This window comes from Cryptomeria japonica, chromosome 8, assembly GCF_030272615.1.
Source record: "Cryptomeria japonica chromosome 8, Sugi_1.0, whole genome shotgun sequence".
In the NCBI taxonomy this organism is placed as follows: Eukaryota; Viridiplantae; Streptophyta; class Pinopsida; order Cupressales; family Cupressaceae; genus Cryptomeria; species Cryptomeria japonica.
The window spans coordinates 63,523,627-63,550,829 of NC_081412.1; the positions used below are offsets into that span (position 1 = coordinate 63,523,627).

A 27,203-nucleotide genomic window follows, 5' to 3' on the forward strand; every position below is an offset into this window, starting at 1 on the left:
TCTCATTGTGTGTATCCCTTAGAATATCTTCTTCTGTGTCGGTATTGTCATCCTCATTTGATGCATATAAGCTAATGACAATCCCACCTTGTGGTGGTGGTGAGCTACTGTGAGTGGCTTTTGCAACTGCAGAAGTTGATGGACTAGAAACTATCCAAAGAAAGATTTTATTGTAGTATCTTTAAGTTTAAGTTTTGGGCATTTTGATGGCCTCCCAATCCCTTTAGTTTCACTGCCCTGAGGAGTCTTACCCTTGTCTGACATCCCAATCCCTTCACCACCCTGAGGAGTCTCAATCTTACCCTTGTCTGATATCTCAATCCCTTCACCATCCTGAGGAGTCTCACGCAAGTCTGACTATGACATCTTGAGTCTTGACTACTTACTATGAATTAAAAGTTAAAACTAATACTATTGAGTATGAAGAAATGATTACTCATCTTTATGCCTTCAAAATTCTCTGAATCAAGAACTAGGAATGCTTGGGCCTATGTTGCAGGATTGTAACTCTAGCCCACCGCCCTACAATGAACTTCGACGTTCCAACTCAAATTGCAGAATGCAAATGGAGAGATCCCAAATTTACTAATTAGACATGAACAAATTGTAAGAAAGAGTTTATTTACATCAAATCCATTATTGCATTTTTGGTGAATTGCATGAGAGTTTCAAAATGCATCTTGATTTAAGCGTGGCAAAATGGGTCCTCGAATGCTTATAATATTTTAATTGATATTGACGAATTTGGCCAATGTGTGCAATGAACATTTAATTTATTGTTGGCGAATTAGGTCTTGGGTACATTGTCGTTTTACTATTTCTGGCGAATAATGGAGGTGATCTAATACCCACGTCTGATTGATTCCAAGTGAATATTACGGGCATGCACGTCAAACGGTGTGTGGTCAATGGTGAAGCTAGAATACAGTGTACTGTTAACCCCAAAATTTCGAGCAATTTGACCACTATGTTGCCCCAGACTATTCGTCATTTCCTAAAAAACAAAAATGTGGAATTTGCCAATTGGCAAAGATTCGCCACTAAAAAAACTCTCTGCTAGGCTATTGGCCTTCCTGCATGTGCAGGCCCCTTATATGTAATATTTATTCATCTGATCAGTGGATAGATATGGTGGGTCTCCAATCCCACCATGGTTTTTCCTCTTTGAGATTTTCCAAGTCTAAATTTGTGGTGTTATGGTGTTAATCTTTGTGGTTGGATTATTGCTTATTGTTATTATCTTTTATGCATACCGGTTGCTAATTTGTTGTGCTAATAAGGTTAAAATTAATCATATAGGCAGAACACCAATTCACCCCCCACTCTCAGTGTTATTGGATTCCAACATATTCATGTCATGTATATGTGAAAAATACTTGAGTTGGTCAGATTGTGTATATTGATATGCAATTAGATCTAAATTAGTGTGTTAACTATAAAGAATCCAATTCCTATGAATGGATGTGTAGGCGAGGACATTATAAATGAATCTATGAAGTATAAGTCTCGATCAAAGGATGACACAATTTTTTTGGAAGAATGCCATATTTGATGTGAGTATGCAAGAGTGTGACATTAAGTTGTTACCATGATTATGTCTAGTATGTTATGATACACACACTTCTAAGGTAGATAAAGATTTATTAGATGATTAAGACATTATTTGAGATATATCAATTGATATAAGTAAAAATAGTAGCAACAAAGGTGTCTATTATATTGAGGTAGACTATCTTTGTTTTACTCTGTCCATAAAAAAATATTGACCCCAATTTTTAGATTACTCTCCAATATACGATGTACGAGCATTCTAGGGTGTAAGGACAATATTGTTTAAGCCAAAACATTTTATTTTACTTTAAAAAAATTTTTTTGTAAGTTTTTAACAACATTGTAGTTATCATTTAGTCATCATTGAGCCTATCTTCTAACATTTCAATAACATATTTCACTTTCATCTAGTTTCTTGTAGACTTTGATCATCCCAAAAAGTGTAATTCACATCTCAGCTATTATTAAAAAGTATGTGGCAACAAAGGAACACATTTCCATACTCATTAGACCTAAGAGACTAATATTAATTGCTTACTGATCCATCATCATCATATCCATTCAAGAAGAGTCCTTCATATTTGGCTAATTATATATTTCGCTTGGTGCCAAGATTTGCACCACTTACAATAGACATAAATCATTGCAATAAACATTCTTTACAATCAACTAAAAACAACTTAGGAAGGTAGATAATGGTTGATTTGACATTGGCATTGTATTGTAATTGATGTCATGGAAATGGGGACAAGGCAACAACAAAGTTCAATGTTAATAAGTTAGTTTCAACCATAAAACCAAAACAAAGAACTAAAAACCATTCGAAACATATCAAAAGAGATTTCAAAAAGCATGAAAGAAGTTTAACAAAACAAAAGAAAGGAGAAGAGCCTCCCTAATATGCTTCCATGATGCCTTTTGATGCTTCTCCCTTGTTTCTCCCCTCTCCAAGTCCCAAATGAGTCTGGCTCTCAGCTTTTAGCACTAGCCATGGATGCCATATGGAGATTCAAGATGGTTGGATGTGATAAACAAATGCTATGTAAGTGTAGATAGTGATGCTATGAAAAAGCTTTATGCTAATACCAGTATAGCAACAATAATTTAATGCTTCCTTCTTTTTTTGAGAAGAAGGGTTCTATTTATAGAAGAAATGGAGAAATAAAGGGTTAAGATTGAGCAATCTTAACAAGGGCTAGGATTGAAAGATTCAATCCATGTGAAACTTTCAACCCAATCCCATGTTGATAAGTGTCACCATGAAGAGACTTGAGAGGAGAGATAAGGAGCATTAAATGCTTGAGGGGACATGATGGTTACCCTAGGGGGTTGGATTAGGGTTAGGTTAATGGATATTCCTTTTATCCAAGGGATAAATGAAGGTGCAAGGGTTAAATGGTTACCTTAGTCAAAGAAATAAATTCTTTGAAGAAACCCATGAGTCAAAAGGATGGTTAAGCTAGAAGAAAGTTTCTAGCCAAAGGTAAAAGGTGAGTTAACCATAAATGGTTATGTAAGAGCCCTTAATGGTTTGGAAGACTTTAAAGGTTAACCATTTGAAGACACAAAGTCTTTAATGGTTATTGAAGACTTTGGAGGTTTTTGAGAAGTGACTTCCTTTTATTTAGGAACGTGACAATGATTACAATATGATTAGGCTAATTAGAAGGAGTTATAAGAATCTAGAAGGGATTTAGGAATGCAAGTGGATTTTGTAGGAGAATGCAAGTGGGAGGAATTTTGGGATTTTCAATTGAAGTAAAATCATTTATTTCAATTAAAAGGTGTAATTTGCATTTGGATAGATATTTAAATAAATATTAATTTATTTAAATGTGAATGTAAATTTTGGATTTTATTTAAATAAATCTTAACTTATTTACATGAGAAAAAGGAAGATAAAATATTAAATGCTTGAAGACTTTGAGGGAAACCATTAAACGCTTAAGAAGACTCTAGAAAGAAGCCATTAAGTTTGAAGACTTTAAGGGAAACCATTAAATGCTTAAGAAGACTCTAGAAGGAAGCCATTAAGTTTGAAGACTTTAAGAGAAACTATTAAAGGCTTAAGAAGACTCTAAAAGGAAGCCATTGAGTTTGAAGACTTTAAGGGAAACCATTAAAGGCTTCAGAAGACTCTAGAAGGAAGCCATTAAGTTTGAATACTTTAAGGAAACCATTAAAGGTTTCAAGTGGGTGATGATAAATAGGATTTTAAGTAAATAAATTATTTATTTAAAATAGTTGTGCAACTTGCATTTGTAGAAAAATGCACGTGGGTGGAGGATACAGGTGATTTATTTAAATGCGAGACAAGATTTAATTAAACAAATATGATTTATTTATTTAATTAATGGTCTGAATTTGGTTAAGTGAATTAAATCAAATAAATTGAACAATTTATTTAATTAATAGGAGAAGAGGGTTAAGATAATTAATTAAATATTAATTTAATTAATTATTGATTAATGGTTAAATAATCAAATAAATACTAAATATTCATTTAATTAAGTGAACAGATTTATGTGTCTCCAGTAATATTTTTTGAATTTTTTAATTTGCAGATTTTGTTTCTATATGTAATCAAACGGTTGCAGCTGAACATGGTGTAAGTCTTTTGTGATAGATTGTATTTCATTTGTGACTGTGAATTAATAAAAGATCATATTGATGATTTATTGTTTGTTGAATTTTTTTTTTTTGGAAAAATATTTTAATGTTCAATATTATATATCTTAAATTTGTTGTGCATGGCAGAAATAATATAAACAATATTTTAAAGGATGAGATCATGTAATTTTGAAAAAATTTTAAAATTAATTAAATTTTAAACTTTTTTCTTCATACATGATATCTTGTTTTATACCAAATTTACTGAACAAGAAACATATAGATCTTTCATCTATAAGATACTAGATTAATTGATTGATCATAATTGATGAGGTGATAATTGATGAGGTGTGTGAAAAAATAACCATTCACAAAATTCAAACCCTTAAAGCTGCATTTGAACCAAATTCAACACGTAGATGACTTTAACAATAGAATCTTCCAGCGCTACTACTTAGCCAAAAATGTGTATGCTAACTTATATTACCCACCATTTTAAATCAAGATACTAACATCTACTTGCCTATATTGATGGAAAAGAAAGATTAAATATGAAATGTCTTGTATAGCAATGACATGGTTATAATCCAAAAATAAAGCGAAGGCAGTCATTTGAGTGAAATAAATCGTTGAGCTGAGGGAATTGTAAATATTAAAAACGGGAATAGTTTTCTGTATTCACAAAGGTTACTGGTAACCATTGTTTCTATCGATATATGCGCAGTAATGGATCAGCACTTATTCTCTCTCACTCTATATATAACACTCTAGAGATTCCTGAAACACACACTAGGGATTGCTGAATAAGTTCAGACATTTATTGCGTTTATCGACATGTTCGCTGATCTTACTGACCGTGGCAGCATGGCCCAGAGGGAGGGACAGGTCCCTTGGGCAACATGCCGCCGAATACTGGGTCGGTGAAACTCCCCACATCATCGAACTTCACTTCTGGCTGCTTAGAAACATAATTCCTCTTGAAACTTCCACTTTCCTCATCTTTACCTGAAATACTATCAGTAGAAATAGGGTTCTGAATACGGGAACGCCCAGAGTGAACAACATTTAACCTGTTACTGAATTTCATCTTTGTGGAGGTCTTCATAACATCATCTATCTCCCTATCTATCCTCTGCGACATCGTTGCTTCAATTAGATTCCTTCATGTTGGACCCATTATCAAATTAAATGATGCATGTAAAGCAGAGCTCCTAATTTCATAGTTAGATACAGATTGGAAAAACAGGTCTAAATATTAGGGATGAGTCGACCTAAATAAATAGAAATTTAAATAGATCTTTTAACTTTTCCCAGACAGAAAGAAATACAAATTGTTAGTTAACATAGTGTGAGTTTTCAGTAGCCAATAAACAAATAAAAACTTAGAGTGTGCTTTTAATCTTGTTCATATAAAAACCAATGCAAACCCTAAATTAAGTTTATGTGGTTGTGGATGAATCTCCTAAACAAATCAAAATATAGAATGTACTATCTGTGTTCTTTCTGGGTGTGATTGTGTATGTTTTTTTGCATCAACGTTTCAGATCACATTCTGTGATCCATCATGGGGATGAAAGAGAGCTACACAAGAAACGTTGTTGCAAAAAAACATACATATTCACACCCAGAAAGCACACAGATAACTCATTATGGATTGTGGGAAATTGATATCTCTGATAGAATGTACTGTTTAAACTTGCCCAGATAGTAACTAATGCAAATCCTAACCTAAGCCTGTGTGATTTTGGATGAGCCACCTAACCAAATCAAATTTAGAATGTGCTTTTTAAACTTGTCCAAATTGAAACCAATGCAAACCCTAAGTTAAGCTAGTGTGATTTATGATGAGCAGCCTAAACAAATCAAAACTTAGAATATGTTGAAACCAATGTAAACCCTAAACTATGCTAATTGTGATTTCTGATCAGTCACCTAAACGAATCAAAACATAAAATGTGCTGCTTAACCTTATCCAAACCAGAACCAATGCAAACCTTAAACTAATCTTATGTGCTTTCCTATAAACCACTTAAACATATCAAATCTTAAAATATGTTATTTAACCTTACGGAAATCAAAACAATACAAACCCTCCTGACGCAAACCCTGCTGATGCATTGAAAATAGCCGAACCTAATCAAAATAGCACACTCTGTTATATACAAGGGTAGCTGTTAATATTTTGATGCATTGCATTCTATCAACAATAAAATTGTTATCACTGTAATTAATATTACCTTATGGGGACCCTTAATCTCGACAACATCATCTGGCTGAACCGCTATGTGTACTCTCCCTTCTTCATTGGGACTCTTTGCAATTGGAGAGAGAATGGAGGGTTGTAACAGACGAGCAGAACAACTTAACATGCATGCAAGAACAAGAAGAAGCGCTGCAGCTTTCTTGTGGACTGCCATTGCTAGACTCTTCTATAAGAAAATCTTTGTCTTTGTTTTTGCTCTGTACTCAGGCTTGGCTTATATAGAGGATCATGGCTGATATAGAACAAATCTAGATTATTCAGCATCTATTCTCTCTCTATGTATATTACACACTAGAGATTCCTGAGTGAGTTCAGACATTTATTGCATTTATAAATATAAGTCAATGCAAAACACACTAGGGATTCTAAATAAGCTACGATATTTATTGCTTTTATCGACATGTTCGCTGATTCTAAATAAGCTACGACCAATAATTTTGAATAAGTTTAGAAGTTTTCCTTTCTATATGAGAGTGCCTCGTAAATATCTCAAGTTTCTGATTTTTGTGGTTAAAGAGTTGATAAAATCTGAATATGGAAATTAGATTAAATTGTTGTATTAGTTAAATAGGTTTGTTAAATTCGTTTCAACAATATACTTAATGAACCAACAGATATTGTTGAATTTTATTTATCTAAATAAACTTTCAAATGAGAAATAATGTATAACTTTGAATTGAATAACATATACTCAATTCTATCAAGTTATTTGAAGTCTGTCTTAATCTATTTATGATTTCAAATTTCTTATCCATGCACATCTTTTTGTGTCCCTTATCTTGTCCTTCCTTTTATCTTCAACCAAATCTTGCTTCAAGGGTTGATTATAAACATGCTTCACAGGGTGGATTATACTTGGAATAGAGTGATGAAGGTTCTCATTGATTCAGTTTTTTCCAAATTGGACTATGGTTCATAGTAGATTAATTGTTTCTTTGTGTTTGCCTATGGTGTAATTGGTGAAAAAAGACGTGGAATGGTAAGATAATAAAGATATTCATGTATGTGGTTGTATCTTAATGTTTAATGGGTATGATTATATATTTTAGGGAGTCTTTTTTCATTCCAAGGCATTGATGATCCTTCTTTTTTTTCGAAGAGCCAAAACACTTTGGTAATAGTGTCATCTAAATAGTCATCCATTTCTAACTAATTTTACACTTTGGTAATAGTGTCATCTAAATAGTCATCCATTTCTAACTAATTTTGCACATAGACAATCTTCTCTTTACTTTCTAAGTGCCAAATATTTAAGAGATATTATTGACAATAGATGCACATTTTTTATAACACATTTAAATAATTATTTTGTAGTATTTTTGTCCCTTTTTATATTAAAATAAAAATAACATTTAATTTGTATTGGTGTAAAGTGAACTTAGATGCAGCCTACAAGGGTAATTTATGCTACTAGTGGAGGTCACGTTATTAGAGATTATAGTGGCCTTCTCTCCACCTTTGTCTTGAACTTGGGTCATCAAATGAATCACTTTGTCAAAGCTAAGGCGTCCTTCAATGCTATCTATATAGCTTCTCAAAGGGGGCTTACAAATTTTATTCTTGAAGATGATTCCATTAACATTTTTTCAGTATCTACAAGACCTTCATCCTCTTAGCTAGACCATTGGAAACTTTATTCCTAATAACTTAAATTAGAATGGTGTAGAAACTTATCAAGACTCTTTGTTCAACTTTTTTCTTCAAAATTAAGGTATGTTCAAATGAATAATGCATACATGAACTTCATTTGAAGGCCCCTTCAAATAAGTGGGAGCATTTTATTTATTTTGTGAGTTGGGAAAATATTTTAAAATGAAAGCACCTACATTTAAAAGCTGAATATTAATTTTATAAAAGGTTTCTTTTGGTCCTTACAAGATATTATTTGTGAAATACACTATGTAGCCCATGACAAAAGCTATAAACTACCACAAACTACCACATGAAAGCCAAAAGCCACCACGTCACACTATATTAATGCTTTATCTTTTGTTTTATGTGTTTCTCAAATAGAGATCACACAATGCTAATTTGGATGATCAAGCAAGCAAGATAGATAAGAAGGCTTTGGTTATAGGTATACAATTGCAAAACTTTCTTTTTTAAAATTTTCATTGAATTTAGATAATTTTTAAGTTGTAAATCATATATTTTAATGTTGAAATGTAGATTTCATTCTAAAACCCTAAAATGTAGTTCTTAAAACTAAATTATAAACCCTAAAAACTAAAATGTAAATTACCTAATTTACCTAAAACTTTAAAATTTTCAATAATGTGACCTTATATAATGGAATTTCTTTGGAGTGTTTAAATGGTAATGTTTATTGCGTAGAAATCCATCCAATGGGCCTTTATGCCTAGAGAACATGGTAATCATTGTGGTTGAATATGAATAGCAATCAGAACATGGTAATCATTGTGGTTGAATATAAATAGCAATTTGGTGCTTCACAATATTATCATAGTAGGGCTTTAAAAATAAATATTGCCTGCATAGACCGTACTCCATATTTGCTAAGGAGAAATCTGGAGAGGAAAAATATATGTTATTTAGATTGTGGAGTGCTTCTTTAAAATTATCTACAAGGTTACTTAGACAAACTTTTGAGAGAAATGGATCATATTCAACCTAGTTTGTGTCCCTTCATGTCATCCATAGTTCTAATCAAGATAAAAGGTGGCATCATAAAGATCATGTGAATAGACTATAGGGTTCTAAACAAGAAAACAATAAAAGATATTTACCCTATGGGTAAGTGCACCAAGATGGTCTGAAAAAAAAAATTGGATAAGATTAAGGGCGTCAAATCCTTTATGAATGAAAAATAGTTCCTGATCTTTCCTGAAAAATATAACATAGTGTCTAGCATGCACATCAAAAAAGTCATAGTTAGATTTAGTATTTTTCCAAATCCTTTGATAGAAAAATAGTTAAGAGTCAGCACTAGAATTTCTGTTATTTTTTGTAATTTTTTGTTGATTATTTTTTTTAATCATTTTTTGAAAGGGGCACATCCTGAAAATTAGATGCCTATTTGTGCACGAAGCATAACTTGCATCAAAATAATCGAAAAATGCAAAAAAAAATTAAGTGTAAATAATCAAGTGCACTTCAATAATATATAATTTGTTATAAATTTGGATAAGTAGATCAGAAGTTATTAAAATAATGGCAGATCATCTTCTTCTATAGCCAAGAACACCCATTCCTTCCCATTGTTAGAACCACTAGCAAAATCTTCTGTTGGTTCATCATTAGAATCAGTAATGCCTTCCTCATCCACTATGTAGCATGATTTGTCTTTGTTTTCCTTGCACTTGTACTTGTTCTGATATCCAGGGTTAGGCTTAAATGATCTTATAACTCTTTCTTCAAATCTTGAATTCCTTTTAGGACATCTAGATGCAAAATTACCAATCTTATTACATTCAAAAATTTAAAAGGTGCTTTTCCTTCATACTTACTTCCTACCAGTCCTTTAGGTACTCTTCTAGCAAATAGTGCTTCGATTTTCTCAAACTCATCATCTTCTCTCTTCATATCTTCTAATTCCTTTGCATACAAATCTTTCCAATCTTTCTTACCGGTTGTAGATGTAGATGCATGAAAAGCAAGTTTAGACTTCACAGCTCTAGAAGGTCCAAATTCTTCAAGCACAAAAAGAAGATAGTTTCCCAACAAAAGTATCTATGTTGATGGATGTATTAGTCATTGTTCTCAACTCATTAATAGCAGTAGCCTTCATTTTGTAAGCCGGTGGTAGGGCTCTCAAAACTTCAGAAAAAATTTCATCTTCGCTTAGATTTCCACAACAACATTGAATTCCCATAACAATCTCATTTACCCTTTTCATGAATGCAACAATCCTTTCATCTTCTTCCATCTTCAGGTTTTCATATCTCACCCGGTAACCATAAAGTTTAGCAATCTTGAGTGCAGGGTCATCCTCATTAAGAGTCTCCAACTTATCCCATATAGCCTTTCTAGATGATTTGCTGGTTAATCTCATTATTTGTTGATCAAAAAGTGCATACAAGAGGGATTCTCTTGCTCTACAATCATTCTCAAGCTCCTTGTCCAATTTTTCCAGAGGAGGATTGTCATTTCCCAAATTATAAGGTGTGACACCATTCTGTGTGACCTCCCAAATCTTGTTGCCAAGACATCTCAGATGAGTCTCCATCCAAATCTTCCATACTACGTTATTTTTTTCCCTTCAAGCCTCAGAATATCCCTTCGAAAGATAGCTCAAGGAGAATAGGATGAAATTGAATTGTTAGTCACCATAGGATCTTCCTCAAGTGGTTAATCTTTATGTAGAGAGGACCAAAGCTCTGATAACAATTGTTAGATAGTTCAAATAATCAGAAGACAACTTAGAGGGGGGGTTGAATCGGTTGTCTCAAATTATCGAAACTATTAGCAATTTCAAACTTTAATACCAGAATAGCAGTTAAACCAATTATGCATAAACAATAATCAAATAATAAATACCATCCACATGACACCAAAATTTATATGTGGAAAACCTAGTAAAGGGAAAAACCACAGTGGGAAGCCTACCCACAGTCAGATAATACTTCTACAGTAAGTATGTGAATTACAATTGAGGGGCCTACACTTGTGGGAAGGACAAAAACCTAGAGTGCATTGCTCATCATAAAAGGAGCCTCACTGACTACATAGAAATCCAGACTACAATCCGAAGAAGTATTGAATTGCAAAAGATAGCATCTCCTATGCCTGAGTTCAATTTTGATTAAGCTCAATATCGAAGGACTAAATCCTCTTACATAAACCCAATTCGATCTCCAATGATCGACCAACTCCTCTACCTGAATGATATTACATTATTCACACATTACATTCCTTTGACCATGACCTCTAACATAACCATGATCTACAATGAGATCTTACATCTATATATACAAACCCTCAACCATAAATAATCAGGTCAGCCACCAGATAATTAGCCAATTACATAATTAAAAATCATGTTGGCCTTAGACCAAAAAAATAATACCCAACACATAAGACATCCCGGAAATACATCGAGAGGTCCAATCCATATGTTACATCAAAGCCAGTCCATAACCTAGATCAATCGAGACCTAGTATAGGTCCACATGCTACAACAATGATCTCCATCTGCCAAGTCTCAAACATGATCACCAACAACATCCTAAAACCCCACTAGAAGTTTCACCAACACCATTTATGCAATTCATCAAAGATCTTCATCAAAAGCTCTGTCGGTGAAACCTTCACTGGAACCAGAAACCAAGCTTCGAAACAAACAGGATAGCATTCGATCACTAGACCAAAACCAACTAACCAAATATGAGCATGAGTATCATGAACAAGCCAATTCTATCACCAAACTATATCGAAGCCTATGAGATCATGTTAGATCCAAATCAACCAGATACCACTGAACCTACCGGGACCAAAAGGGTGTCGGTAAAGCATCTAAACAACTAGTGTTTGCATCAATGACAAAACATCAATGCAACACATAATAAATTCCACCAAATGGCCAACAATCTCCCTCTTTGGTATTAATGGCAATAGTAGATGTGAAAAACATCTAAGTACCAAGAAATGCCAAACAAATCTCCCCCAATGGAAGACAACCAATAAACTCCCACATACAGCTCTAAATGTCAATATCTCTACCTTTACTTTTTTATTCATATTTCTCCCCCTATGAATTTTTCTTTTTCTTTCTTTGTCTTTTTCACATCAATATCTCTCCCCCTTTGACATCAATGCCATAAATCTGACAAAAATATCAAAGTAAAAACATAAACCACTGAATCACAAAGCTAACTACTCCCCCTTAGAAGTAGCATCCCACATCAGTGTCAGAATGAATAGTATCTATGATAATGCATGTCGAACTGATGCCAAACCACATCAATCAAGTCTCTATCAGAGGGACAAAAACTCCCAATCTATCTCTCAGGTACTCAAATGATTCCTTGGGAAAAGGTTTAGTGAAAATATTTGCAATTGTTTCTTTGGTGTTCACATAAACCCGTCTAACTTCATTTGCTTCCATATTTTCCTTCAAAAAGTTATACTTGATAGATATGTGCTTTCTTTTAGAATGAAATACCAGATTATTTGATATATCAATAGCAATAGAGTTATCATAGTGAACAACTACCGGTGCATCACAATCCACCTTTATATACTTCAACATTTGCTTCATCCATAAAACTTGTGTACAATTAGTAGCAACAACAACATACTCAACTTCAATAGTAGATAAAGAAGTACATGACTGTTTCTTGCTAATCCATGAAACCAACTTCTTTCCAAGAAAGAAAGCTCCACCGGAAGTACTTTTCTGGTCATCAACATGTCCAGCCCAATCAACATCTCTATATGCACATAAAGTAAAGTTATCATCCTTAGGGTACCACATGCCATATCTTGATGTACCTTGTAAGTATCTAAAAATTATTTTCACCGTAGTCTTATGATTTTCTCTAGGATCACTCTAAAATCTTGAAATAATACAAATGCCATTCATAATGTCAGGCCTAATATGAGTCAAATAAAGAAAACCTCCAATCATAAATTTGTATCTTGTAGGATTTATCTGTGCAGAAACATCTTTTCTTGTAAATTTCTCACTTGTAACCATAGGAGTACTTACCAATTTAGAATCTCCTATACCAAATTTCTTCAACAATTCCTTAGCATATTTATTTTGACAGAGGAAAATACCTTTGTCAGTCTGAGTAATTTGTAAACCTAAGAAAAATTTCATCTCACCAATCATAGACATTTCAAATTCTTTCTCCATATTCTTAGAAAATTCTATGGATAGCTTATCTTCACCTCCAAAAATAATATCATCAATAAATACTTCAATAATCAGTATATCATCATCACTAATCTTATAATATAAATTATTGTCAGTACTGCCCTTAGTAAAACCAAGCTTCAAAAGATATTTATCCATCCTTGCATACAATGCTCTATGTGCTTGTTTCAATGCATATAAAGCTTTCCTTAACATGCAAACCATATTTGTATCATCTGATAGTGAAAAAATATTAGGTTGCTCAATATAAACGTCCTCATCAAGATCCCCATTCAAAAATGGATATTTAATATCCACCTGATAAACCTTTTAGTTTTTCTAAGCAGAATAGGCAAGAAATAATCTTACAACTGCAATCGTAGCTACAGGTGCAAAATTCTCTCAATAATGAATTCATCCCTTGAGAGAATATCCTTTACAAACCAATCTAGCCTTATTCCCTATAACTTAACCATCCTCATTCAATTTATTCCTAAAAACCAATTTAGTTCCAATAACATTTTTTTTTAGGTCAGGGAACCAAGGTCCATGTATTATTTTTCTCAATCTAATCTAATTCTTCTTCCATAGATTTCAACCAATATTCATCTTTGCATGCCTCAATTAGTGATACTGGCTCAACTTGTGAAATTAAGCATACCTCATTAGTTGCCAATCTTATTCTTGTCATCACTCCATTTCTCTTATGATGTAGGGCACCTCTTTGTTTTGGATTTTGTTTGTTGTTTGTGTGTTGATAGATGGTCCTACACCCTAGAATGGTGTTTTGAATTAGTGTAGATATTTTCAACCTACGAATGTAAGAAAGAACCTCTTGTTGTTAGGCCCAATATGGAAATCTAATGTACTGAGAGGGGAGGGATGAATCAATACTCCAAAACTTTTCTTCAATAATAACTTTATTGTTATGCATAAACCGAATAGTGCAGTAACATAATATAAAGCTAAAACAAATAGATAACAATCATACATGATTCACTCCATAACACATATAATTTGGTTATGCAGAAACTCTTGGTTAGAGAGAAAAACTACGGTCGGGATGGCACCCACAACTTCACTACTGCAATAATAAAGAGTGCTCAGTTAGAGCTACATGTTTAGCTATTTCTGATAGCTTACCATGTTAGGAGTATCTAGATCTATTAGATCTACCTTGCTAAAGGATTTCACAACACTTAAACTAAATGTTGCACCTGGTTAGAGGCTTTACAATTTATAGACTTGGTTAGAGTCTTTTACCCTATTAAAGGTTTGTCTTACAACTTCAAAATATTACAATAAAATCATTACAAATATCTGCAACTTTACATCTGGAATGTTATAGCAGATTCTATGTGCTTAGAATAAGTTACCTTGCTTATAGCATACCTCGGTAACCCATATAGTAACTTGGTAAACCCTTCTGTTTACTCTGTTCTTCGACAATTCTTTGAAAACCTTCTCGATGACCTTTGTGTCTCTGTAACAGTCTTCTTACACTCATGCACACACCTCTTTAATTCTTAACTCATGTTGTATAAATAGATATCTTATGATTATGATCCATTCATTGCTTCGATCTTAAAAATATTATTTATCGAACGAGGGTCAGTGCAAGAAGATGAGTCCACTTTTTGGCCAAAAAGTGGAAGTGTTTTCCCTTATTTTCAGATTTTGTCTCATTTGAGCTTAAATTTTGAAACACTTAAAGATTGAATCTTGGAAAAAGTCAATACTATAAAAGATAGCCCTCTTAGCGTACATTCCAAATATGTAATTTATTTTTATACGCACATAATAAAAAATAACTTTCTGAATGGAGTTCTAAAAACTATGTTTTAAAAATGCCTGTTTCAGGACCATACCATGCATGTGTACGACCAACACTTTTTGACACAATTAAAATTATTTTCTGAAACCATTTTGGGAAATGGTTTGTAACACATTGAATATTGATGAGCATATTTTTCTGTATTTTTTTTTCTAATATTTTTTTTTAATTAATTTTTTAATGGCCATAATTATCTTTTTGAAAATTTGACGTGTACGACCCACATAATTTGATGTAAACTTAACATTTTTTGATTTTATTTTTTTAAATACAAAATAATTTTGTGTAGATTGATGACATATAATTTTATTATCCAAAATTCATTAAAATAAAAAAGTTATTAAATTAACCAAATTAGTTAATATTTCAAATTTATGGACCTGATTTAGTATAAATTAAATGAAAAATAGTTAAAATAATCAATTTTTAAATAAATTTACATATTTAGAATCTAGACAGTATAATCTTCAATGGGTTTTAATTTCGTATAAAAATTCTCTAATTAGAGGCACGTAAACTATTTTAGAAGTTCATATTTCTGCTTTCATTCATGGAGATTTGAATTTGCAGGTCCATGTCTCAAGTGTGGCCATCCTAGGCCTATCCCGGGCCTAATCCTGAGCCAAGTGGCAGGTTGTGGAAACAACTTCCACAGAATGGGCGCCCGTTTTCAAACAAGGGCGGCTTGTGGAAAAAAAAGGAAAAATATGATTTAGAAACAGGCCCCCATTTTGTTTAAAAGCAGGCCCCCATTTTAGAACAAAATGGGGGCACATTTATTTTTGCTTCGGCCCCCTTTACCTTTTGGCTCGGGAGCCCGAAGCATAAACGGGCCCCCGTTTATAATAGAACATTTTTCAATGAATGGACTTCCGCAAATTTGTGACTCATTACTTTGCACTTGCCCACGAATAACCATGCAAATTATTTCATTGGTTAGATGACCTCAAAATCATACACAATCTTTAAGTGCATTTTCTAATGTGATAACGGTTAGATGTTCCTCGATCTTGTAACATGTTTTCATATGTATGTCCAGGTTCAATGACTCTGGTAACATGTTTCACTCGATGTATACCAACTCGGTGTGTCATCTTTGCTGCTCGGTAGACATGAAATGATACTCGGTAGACAACTTGGTATATACTACGTTTTGAGACTACTTTCTTCTGTAACCGACTAGACTGTTCATACTGATTGAATATCTCGGTGGAGATAACTGACTAGAGTATATAGAATAACTTTGAACATAAAACTAATGGCAACTTGATAAGTAGTGACAATCTTCCCTTTTGACATTAGTTGAGATGTTTGACAAAAACTACTTTCAAAGTTATAACTCAATAATCTATATACAAAATTTGAGTATGCTGACATTATATACAATAGTCAATAATATAATATATCCAGATATACTCCCCTTATTGATATACTATATTAAACTCTGATTTTGCATGTTTGGTGATCTGTTCTCATATGTTGCTCTTGATCTTTGCTTACTATCCTGTTCACTGCTCTTGGATACTCTACTTACTCTACTCGGTATACTCCTCCTGCATACTATACTCCCTTTGTTTGATTTTATACTTTGATGCTTTGAATGCTACACTCCCCCAATACTGTATCATTCCTCTAAAACTATATCATATCACTCCCCCTTTTTGACAAACATCAAAACTTAATTACCATTCGGGGGTGGTAACTGGTCAAAAATGGATTTGTACTTGGTCTGGGCTTCGCTGAGAGCGATAGAGAGTGCATTCTTTACACTACCCATTAAATAATTTTGTGCTTGAATATCAACCAATAATGATATTAAGCCATCTAGAGTGTTTCCCTCTTGTGTAGTAGATAAGGAGGTGGCTCGATTGATCTGTTCTTGGACAGATGAAAGATGAGGAAGGAATAATGTCTGAAGTGTCATTATGTCCATCTGGATCTTGTGTTCTTTATTTCTTAGGTCCAATTGTTGAGCCATGAGCTTTTGTAGCTTTGTATAAAAATTTTGAACTGAATTTGGCTCTATGGTCAACTTACTTGAGAGATCGGTGATCTCTTTCTCAATTGCCTCTATTTTATTCTTAATGTCTTTAATGAATAAAAAATATGTGTAGAGTTTTTGAAATAAATAAAGAATGTGCTTGAGTTGAGGAGTCAACTCAGCAATAAATTTGACAAGTTTAACTTTGCCAATAGCTATAGCTTTATGTACCTCTTCTATCATTTTTGTAGTGAGCTCTTTGTCTTTTAGCTTTCTCAAATACTCTAATGCATCTACTCCAGATGTCTCTATCATTGTTAGGAGTTCATCTAGTTGAATGTGGATGGCTACATCTATTGATACTGTAGCTTCAGGTAGCATATCTATTAAGAGTGCTTTCACCTTTTGAAGTACTTTATTTTTCTTTTGAATCACCATTTGATTTCTAGTTTCATACTTGACATATCTAAATGATCCAAATCCTCCATATTCTTTCAGATTAGCACATAAGTTTTCAACACTATGTGCATTTACCTTCTTGCTCTTGACAATCTAAAATTTGCTTGCATCCTCTGATTCGGTATCACTAGACTCTTTTGCCAAAATGAGTCTCCGAGTAGATTTCTTGTAGGTCTTTGTTACCTTGGGAGCAGTAACACTTTTTGTTTTCTTACTCGGTGAGGTTGCAGATGCTCTTGTGTTAGGTTGCTTTGGAGGTGGAGTCGGTGGGGCCTTTGATGTGTCCAGTTTCTTTATTTTCAACACTTTTCCCTTAGGCAATTCAGTGCTTAGTGTTATTGCTGCCTCTTTGGCTTTAGATTCCTCTTCGGTAATGGCAATGGTGCCTTTGACAGGTGTAGAGGAAGAGTCTTCTCCAAATTTCTTTGACAATGCCTTTATCATTTTTGTTGCCTTTCTTGTAGCTTTGGGTACTACAATGCTCATCTTTACCTTTTCCTTTACTTCCTCATAGGTTCCATACCTTAGCTCAGTGGCATGCCTCGGTAATGTGAGAAATGCATCAATTTGCTGCTATGTGATGTCAAAATCAATCTCGTATCCCATAGGTGAGAAAGATTGCGTTCTTGGTTCCATAGCATTCACATAACAATAATCAGTGTCAACTTCAAAACATATATCATTTTTGTATTTCTCCACTAGCTAGGGTGGAATTCTATACCTGTTATGCATTTTCTCTTGGAACTTACTGAAGTAATCATCCATATTATCATTGAAATTATAACCTAACTTCTTGATGAAGTCATTAATTTGATGGGTGATTGGTCGGTGTAGTTCCCAAACAACTTTACCGACTGAAGGAAAGAATTTTTTAAAATAGAAAAACATGCATACAAGTAATGATCCAAACTTTAATGTATTAGTCGAGTTTTTCTTCTTCGGCTTCCTGATGGTGTTCAGATTCTCAAACAGGTTCTTTAGCAACACCTCACATAGATCAATTTTCATTCCCTTTTTCACAATTTTGTATGCTAAGTCTACTACTGCATAGGGTACACTGTTTTTCCCTTGCCAATTGGAAGAAACAGTAACCTATAACTCTTATGGAAAATTTTAGTTCTTCATCTGTGACATTATTAAGTTTCAATCCTCTACAATTTGATTCCACTCTAGTTAAACTGATCAATTCCTTTTGTGATATCATCTTTTGGTCTCGGGCATGATCATAAATGGGGTAACAGGTAATCAGATGAATGATTTCCTTGGTAATCTTAAATGGTTGCTCTTCTAGCCACATGAAATCATCATGAACTCTGCTTAGAACAAACTTAACCCATTGGGGTTTGAACATGCAGGGATAGGTTAGGGCTTTAGTTAATCCCTTGATCTTAGTGTGTTCATACTTGCTATTCAGTTTACCATATGTGCACAGCTCATCATAGGTGTCTTTAATTTCAACATGACCAAGTTCTTCAACATGACATTTGGTGAAGAATCTCACATCCTCAACTAACAACACTCTATCAAAGATGAGTGAAAAGGTGGTTTTGTCATCTGGTTCAAATGCAACTTTGGGAGTCAAAGAATATTTTAGTGAGGGCTTCTCTACATTCTTGACAACTATGGGATCTTGGATCTTGGGCGCCATTGTAGATTTCAGATAAAAGCTAACAAAGGATCCTTAGGGTTTTAGGATTTTCAAACGACTGATGCTTTATACTTAGTAGATAATGGCAACTAGATACGATCAGTAAATCAGCTTAAGAATGCGTTGAGATTGATGTAAATACCTTGAATTTGCTTTGTAGGAGGTTTGATCACCTTTGATTCGCTTTGCTCTGCTCTCTCGAAAACTTGGTAAGTTGAAAATGAACTAAGAAAATGCTTTTAAGTACACCATATGCCTTATCAGACTCTGTGCGGGTTAGGTCAAAAACATTAAATGCACTCGGTTCCACTAAACCTTCTTTCCTTTTTCTGCTTTAACCGAGTAACCAAACTTCCTTCATTCACCGACTAGACAGGTTTCCTGCATAGTGCTTCAAAAGACTTCGATATAATTTCAAACTTACTATTACATCTTAATTATGCAAATTTGAATTAAGTACATGATAAAATAGGAACTGTTAAGATTTAACCTTGAGAGAATGCAGTCCCTTCATACCTTTACCGATTAATTTGAAATAGGTGCACCTAACTCGGTAGGTAAGGTGCTTTTTTCATTTGACACATTTTCCTTCTTTTTCCAAATCATCTTTAATTTGTCTTTTATTTCTTCAGTGTCTTTTCTAGGTTGATCACTACAATCTCCAGCTAAGTGTCCAACTTTGTGACAATGAAAACATGCCATACCAGGATTTCTCCATGATCTTCGGTTGTTCATTCCAAACCTTATAAAATAGTTGGCACTTATATGTCCATATCTTCCACAACATTCACACCATATCCTTGTATTGTAATCCCATGGTACTGCAGAATACTGTCAGTAAGGATGTGTGTGAGTTCGGTAACCTCTAGCATTTGCTCGGTGTGCAGACCACATATAGTTCTTCTGCTTAAGCCAGCACTTCCCAGTACTATGTCCATATCTATTGCAGTTTTTACAAAACCCTTTGAATTTTGCCTTCTGATAATTTTTAACAGACTTTGTCCTAAATTGATTAGATGTGTGACCATATTTATTGCAATTATAACAATAACCTTTGGAATTAGTGATATTCGGTTGCTTGCCTTTTCTGATTTGACACATGTTGGTAGTGTGACCTTGATTTCCACAGTAGTTGCAAATAGGATTCTTTCTTTTGATGTTATTCATGTTTCTAGCTTGCTTTGATGATTCTCCTCTCTTGGTAGTATGAATTCCCTTCTTGGTAGAGTCTTTTCCTTTGTAACTGAGTCCTGCATCTTTGTTGGGTCTTCTTGTATTCAGTTACTCATCCAACATCTTTGATGCTTCATAACTCTTCTTTAGTGTTTCTTTGGATTTCTTCTCTGTTTCAAGTTCATCGGTCAACCTTGATACTTCAAGTTTCAATGCTTGATTCTCATCATTTTTTAGAATTGCTTCATGATGTGCATAACCTAGTTGATCTGACAGATTTTGTTGAATTCCAGTCAACCTTGTGATTTTGTCATTCTTATCAGATACTAAGACTTCATGTTGTTGTTTCTCTCTTTCTAGATCTCTTACTTTATCCTTGGTTGTCCTCAATGCATTAAGATTTTCAGTCATCTGTGTGCTGAAATATTCACGTTCTCTTTTCATTACTTTTAGTTGATCAGCTAGTGCTTTGTTCTTTTCTTTCGAAACTCCAATCATTTCTTTAGTTTATTCAGATATACTGTTCTCAGATGATGTCTCAATTTGTTCTACTAACTCTTGAGAGTCCTACAAATCATCAAATAATCTTCTTCTTACTTTCAGAGATTTTTGCATTTGTCTTTGCATGTCTGCAATCACTTGATTAGCGTGATCCAGTTCTTCTTGCAGATACACAATCCTCCGAGATTGTTTATAGCCTTCCATTGATAAGATATTTCTCTTTAGGTAGTTAAACCCTTTTCCAAGATTGAAGCTCTGATACCAATTGTTAGGCCCAATATGGAAAGCTAATGTACCGAGAGAGGAGGGGTGAATCAGTACTCCAAAAATTTTCTCCAATAATAACTTTACTGTTATGCATAAACTTAATAGTGCAATAGCATAATATAAAGCTAAAACAAATAGATAACAATCATACATGATTCACTCCATAACACATATATTTTGGTTATGCATAAACTCTTGGTTAGAGAGAAAATTTGCAGTGGGGATGGCAGCCACAACTTCACTACTGCAATAATAAAGAATGCTCAGTTAGATCTACCTTGCTAAAGAATTTCACAACACTTAAACTAAATGTTGCACCTGGTTAGAGGCTTTACAATTTATAGACTTGATTAGAGTCTTTTACCGTATTAAAGGTTTCTCTTACAACTTCAAAATATTACAATAAAATCATTACAAATATCTGCAACTTTACATCTAGAATGTTATAGCAGATTCTATGTGCTCAGAATAAGTTACCTTGCTTATAGCATACCTTAGTAACCCATTTAGTAACTCGGTAAACCCTTCTGTTTACTCTGTTCTTCGACTGTTCTCTGAAAACCTTCTCAGTGACCTCTGTGTCTTTGTAACAGTCTTCTTACACTCATGCACACACCTCTTTAATTCTTAACTCATGATGTATAAATAGATCTCTTATGACGATGATCCATTCATTGCTTCGATCTTACAAATATGATTTATCGAATGAATAACCATGCAAATTATTTCATTGGTTAGATCACCTCAAAATCATACACAATCTTTAAGTACAATTTCCAATGTAATAACGGTTAGATGTTCCTTGATCTTGTAACACATTTTCATATGTATGTCCAGGTTCAATGAATCTAGTAACATGTTTCACTCGGTGTATATCAACTCGGTGTGTCATCTTTGCTGCTTGGTAGACATGAAATGATACTTGGTAGACGGCTTGGTGTATACTACATTTTGAGACTACTTTCTTCTGTAACCGACTAGACTGTTCATATCGACTGAATATCTCAGTAGAGATAACTAACTAGAGTATATAGAATAACTTTGAACATAAAACTAATGGCAACTTGATAAGTAGTAACACTTGTAAGGTCAGTTGGCTCTAGGTCACTTATAAATCTAGTGACCAACTCTGACCATGGGTTCATCTAGGGGAGGAGGTATGTTGTTAAGTTGTTACCTAAGTTTTTTTTAGGCTTAGCATTTGTCGACAAGTCCATTAGGGACTTTGGAATGTTAAAATTGAAAAGTTGTCAAAAGATGTAAAAAGTTGCAAAAGTTGCTAAGCAACATTTCCCCACAGATTGGCAAAGAAGTTCCAACCAATGATAAATTTAAGAAACCCACCTCAAGAAAAGATATTAAATCCTAGCGATTTTTTTTTATTTTTGATAAAAATAATAATTTTTATTGGTGAATCTTTTATTTTTTAAAAGAAACTATTAATTTAATTGGCGATTTTTTTTACAACAAAATTCTTTGGTAGAAAATATTGGCGAATCTTAGAAAATAATATGAGTATGCATTAATTACTATTGCAAATAATCTTACAAGACAACATTACTCTAATAGCCTATGGTCATTTTCTATTGATGTTTGTAAGCTGAGGGCTAGAAAATGTGATATAAATTTGTATGTGTTTTATTTGAATGCTAATAATTAATACCAATGACTCACAACGTTAGGTATTAATAAATTAGTTGTGGCTAATGAATGCTTATTACAATTTCTAAGTAATCTTACAATTACTGGAGCATAAGGTTAGACTATATCTTGAATCCTTCTTTATATTTTCCCATATGCATTAAACGTTCTCTTGTTTTCATCTTGCACCAGTTATCATGATCTCTATAATGCATTGAATGAATAGAATTCATCAAATCTACAATATTCAGACAAATTATAAAGTAGTAGCTTGGGGACTAGTTTAACCTCTCACAAATTCCCTACAAACCTGTTGGGCAATATGCAAAATTAAGAGAGAGTAGTGAAGTGGGTTGTTTAAGATAAGACTACATCCATAATGTCTTGCATGGTCATGCAAACAACTAAAACAGGAAAAATCATGGAATTTGAAGAATTCAAGATCAATGGTCATGGGACTCTATGGAATTTTCTGAGATTTGTAGTTATGATGTTGAGAAACAAAATTGCAGTAAAAAGATCCAAAAAATGGTTGTAGATTTGTATATTGTTATCGAGTAAAAGCATAATGTTGTGTCACATTTTTAGAAAGAAAGTGGCCAACACAACTAATACTATTTAACTTCGACTGCATAAAAGTGACATTTAAATTGAATTTAAAAATGATGTAAACTAATCAAATATAAAAAATATTAATGAAATTTATGTCTGTTGTTTTTAAATTTTATTTTTTTAAAGAATTGACATTTGTTTTATATATTATTCAAAGACAAATTGTTAATTGTTAAATGCTGAAAATTAGGGGTTCTACTCGGTGTCACCAAACAAAATGAAAACGAACTTCTTTTTTGCTGATTTTAATTTGCCAAATAGAGGACATATATATGCAATGTTAAAAAAAATTAAATCTTGATGTATACTTTTCTCATAATAATATTTTAAAATCCAACATAGCTGAATTTGGTAGTTTCCATTCAATGTCACCTTTTGTCTACTAGATTTATGATTATCAAAAAAAAAAAAACCCTTTTGGAGAAGATTCTCTCATCTAGTGAAAAATATATTTTTTAAATTTTTTAAATATCATTTAATATTTTTTTAAATTTCTAATTAGCTTCTTTTTTAACTTTAAAAACCTACTTGCAATATCTAACTAATAAAAAATATCAAAACTAATCAAAATACAAAAAAAATTGTATGTCTAGATTCTTGATTTCGAGCTCTACCAAAGGGTATTTTTAAATTTTTGTAAAAAAATATTTTACCTAAATTAGAATTGAGAAAAAGTGAAAAGTTTTAGAAATACAAACAACAGGTGATTTGGCTGCCACATCACCTGCGTCTGGCTGAACTCAGTCTAGCCAGACTATATTTATTTTTTAAATTCTAAGCTCAAGTGCTCACAAAAACACCTAAATGGCACCGAGAGTCTGATCGAACTAAGTTCAGTCAAACTCTTGGTGACACACCAATGACATGGTGCACCACATGGAAAGGTGGTAGTCCGACCGGAATCAATCTAGTCAAACTCAATCCGGCTGGATTACCCCTAGTTATCCCCAAGTGCGACACAACTTCATGTTTTTTCTCTATCAACAAGGGGATAAATATTCCTTTCCTTCACATACATTGGGGTTGTGGTACGCATTATTTTCCATCATAGCAAGGAAAAGAGAAATCTGCAGATAACATTTTGGATTATTATATGCTTTGTGCATGTGTTGAGGAAAAACCTCTTTACATAGATCCTCAAACTGAAACCACATATAAATTAAGCATTTAGTGGGTTTTCAATGGAATACCAAAATCACAAACTAAACATGCTTAAAAGTGAATATTCAACTCACTTCATTTTCAATCAATATCTCTTTGATGGAAATTATTGATAGAGATCTCTGGTACTAGAAATGTGACAATGAAGAGTAGTTTGGCATTTCAAAATGCCGCACCTTCTCCTACTTACAGACTCACTCAAAATTGACATACAACTTTTCCAGAATACTCATTTGTATTAGGTTGAATGAAATAAAACTTAATATATGAAAACAATTTAAATTGTAGCCACTTATTTATGAACAAGAGTTGCAGAGCAGCAAAGTTCCTGCCAGAGCAGTCATGATAATATGAGTTTATAGGAATGAATACATATTGTTAACCATGTGCAAGAGATACACTAGCATTGAAAATTCATTTGATCATCAGTGCATTAGGATTAAAGATCCATTTGATCATTAGTTTGTACATGGAAAGCAATCCATTGGTATAATTATGTGTTTAAAATTATTTATAATAGTTAGTATGTCTGAGTGCAAAGTTAGGTATCCTTCAAGGTGTACACATTGGCAACTTGGTGATTACACCTAATCGCAAGATATGACAAGAAGAAATCCTATTATTCCACTATTTGTAAGAAGTTAAGTGGTTTTAACCTAAGTATTATTGTTGGCATTAAATTAAGTTTGTTGGTATGATGATATTGAGAAGGTTCTTGGAGATTAATGATATAATTGATGAAGGATGATTATTGTCTTAATGATATTATTTTGTCATTGATGTCAAGCAATTGATTTTCTGATTTAGTATGATGTTGCCATATCTTAAAGAGTATGTTTTGATGAGTATAAAGATGTCAGTGAGTGACACAGAAAGAATGTGAAAATGAAGGGGAGTAATAAGTTATTCAATGGGAAACTATTACCGAGTTAGACACTGATGAGATTATGTTATTTTGATTGTTTTGATATCCTATATATGTGTATTCGAAGACTGAATAAGAAGGAGAAATGATTTCATGTAATAGAATGAGTAAAGGTTTGATACTATTCTATTTTACCGAGCAAGGAGCTAGTCGGTAAATTCCAAGGTTATCGGTGTCGGTTAAAGAAGGAAGAAGTCACCGAGTGTCATCAGCAAGAAAAGCTACCGAGACGAGAATGTCTACTGAGTAAAGTTCATAATTAACCGAGTGTCAACCGAGCAATAAAAGAATGCATTGGATGAATAAATACATTATTAAATGAAGGATGCCAATGAGCTGGAGATTTATAGAAAATTGGGATGTTGTGCAAGAAGTTTGTTAAGGATCAACGACAATGAAAATTCAAGAGTTAGATCTACAGCACAGATTGAACGGTCATAACCGAGCACAAGTACCAAGGAAGGAATACAAGTTTCAAGGCAAGATAAAACATTTTTCAATTCGAAGGATTCAATGAACCTAGTCAAGTTGATAGATCTGATGGCTAAGATTAATCATGGGAAATGTGATTAAGGAGATTAAGCGGTTAGGAATTGCTTATAAATAAGGAAAGTTGATGAACAAAGTATGCGAGCAAATAGAAGAACAATGATGCTGCTGAAGTGACTACATAGTATAGAAGATTGAAGATCTAATTGAAGAACAGAGTGAGAAGCCCAGTAAGGAGGAAGATAAGTCATAGGACAAGATTATTTTGAACAAAAGAGTTTGTTATAACATTTCAAATGTGAAGTTACAGATATATTTTATTACTGTTATTTATTTTTGTAAGTGACAGGAAATCTCTTAACCGAGTGGACCTAACAGTCTTATTTGTAAATCTTCTAGCAAGGTAACATTCTAATTGAGTGTTTGAAATCATTTGACAAGGTCACTTCTAACAAATTGCAAGATTCTAATAGATCAGAGGGAAATCCGTTGACCTGGTCACATATAGCAATGTGTTTATGTAATCTTTAACATGATTGGCTTTTAACTGAGCATACTCTATAAGAGTATACTTTCTACGTGGGTCTGAAATCCCACAATGGTTTTTCCTATTTGGGTTTCCATGTTAAATCTAGTGTTAAATGTGTTTTGATGTTTCAAGCTTATCAGTTTATGAGTTTGAATAATTTATAGTCTTAGTTGCATGTCAACTAAGTTCTACCGAGGTTGAATTTGATTAGAACATTGAATTGCGAGTTTATCTGATTCACCCCCCCCCCCCCCCTCTCATTTAACTAACAATTAGTATCAGAGCTATAACTCCGAAATTTTTTTTTAAAGGAACTTGAGGCAAGATTTGAAGATGTATAAAAGGGATGCACCAAAGTTGAACAAGTCAAGTTTCACCACATGGCAGAAAAGGATGAAGCTGCACTTATCAGGAATTAGAGAATATGCAACATATTATCTGGAGAATGATTATACTGCACCTAGCACCTACCCTATGACAATGGAAGAAATAAATTCAAAGCAAGAACATATTCAAGCAATGATTGAAATAACATCAGCATTGACCGACTCAGAGTTTAATGATCTAGAAGGTTGTAATGATGTCAAAGCTATGTGGAATAAGCTTACATCTATGTATGGTAGTGATGAACATGTTCAAAGAGAAAAAGTAGACAGTCTAAGAGGCCAACTTGAATCCATAAGAATGAATGAAGGTGAGAACATAATCCAATATAGTACAAGGTTAAAGGAAACTGTCAATC

At 33.3% G+C, this 27,203-nt stretch overlaps 1 protein-coding gene across 1 annotated transcript; it reads right to left on the bottom strand.

Annotated features, from left to right (window-relative positions):
- Positions 1 to 4,826: 4,826 nt before the first annotated feature.
- On the bottom strand, positions 4,827 to 6,630 carry LOC131046343 (uncharacterized). Its single transcript, XM_057980066.1, has 2 exons — positions 6,399 to 6,630; positions 4,827 to 5,293 (listed from the first exon to the last, which is right to left on the bottom strand). The coding sequence occupies exons 1-2, from the start codon at positions 6,576 to 6,578 to the stop codon at positions 5,009 to 5,011; spliced, it is 465 nt and encodes a 154-aa protein (XP_057836049.1). The 5' UTR covers positions 6,579 to 6,630; the 3' UTR covers positions 4,827 to 5,008.
- Positions 6,631 to 27,203: the final 20,573 nt, after the last annotated feature.

Excerpts from the sequence above, each read along its gene's own strand:
- LOC131046343 (XM_057980066.1), bottom strand. The coding sequence starts at position 6,578 with ATGGCAGTCCACAAGAAAGCTGCAGCGCTTCTTCTTGTTCTTGCATGC. Across the intron at positions 5,294-6,398 it reads AGATTAAGGGTCCCCATAAG|AGGATAGATAGGGAGATAGA; the intron begins GTAATATTAATT and ends ACGATGTCGCAG.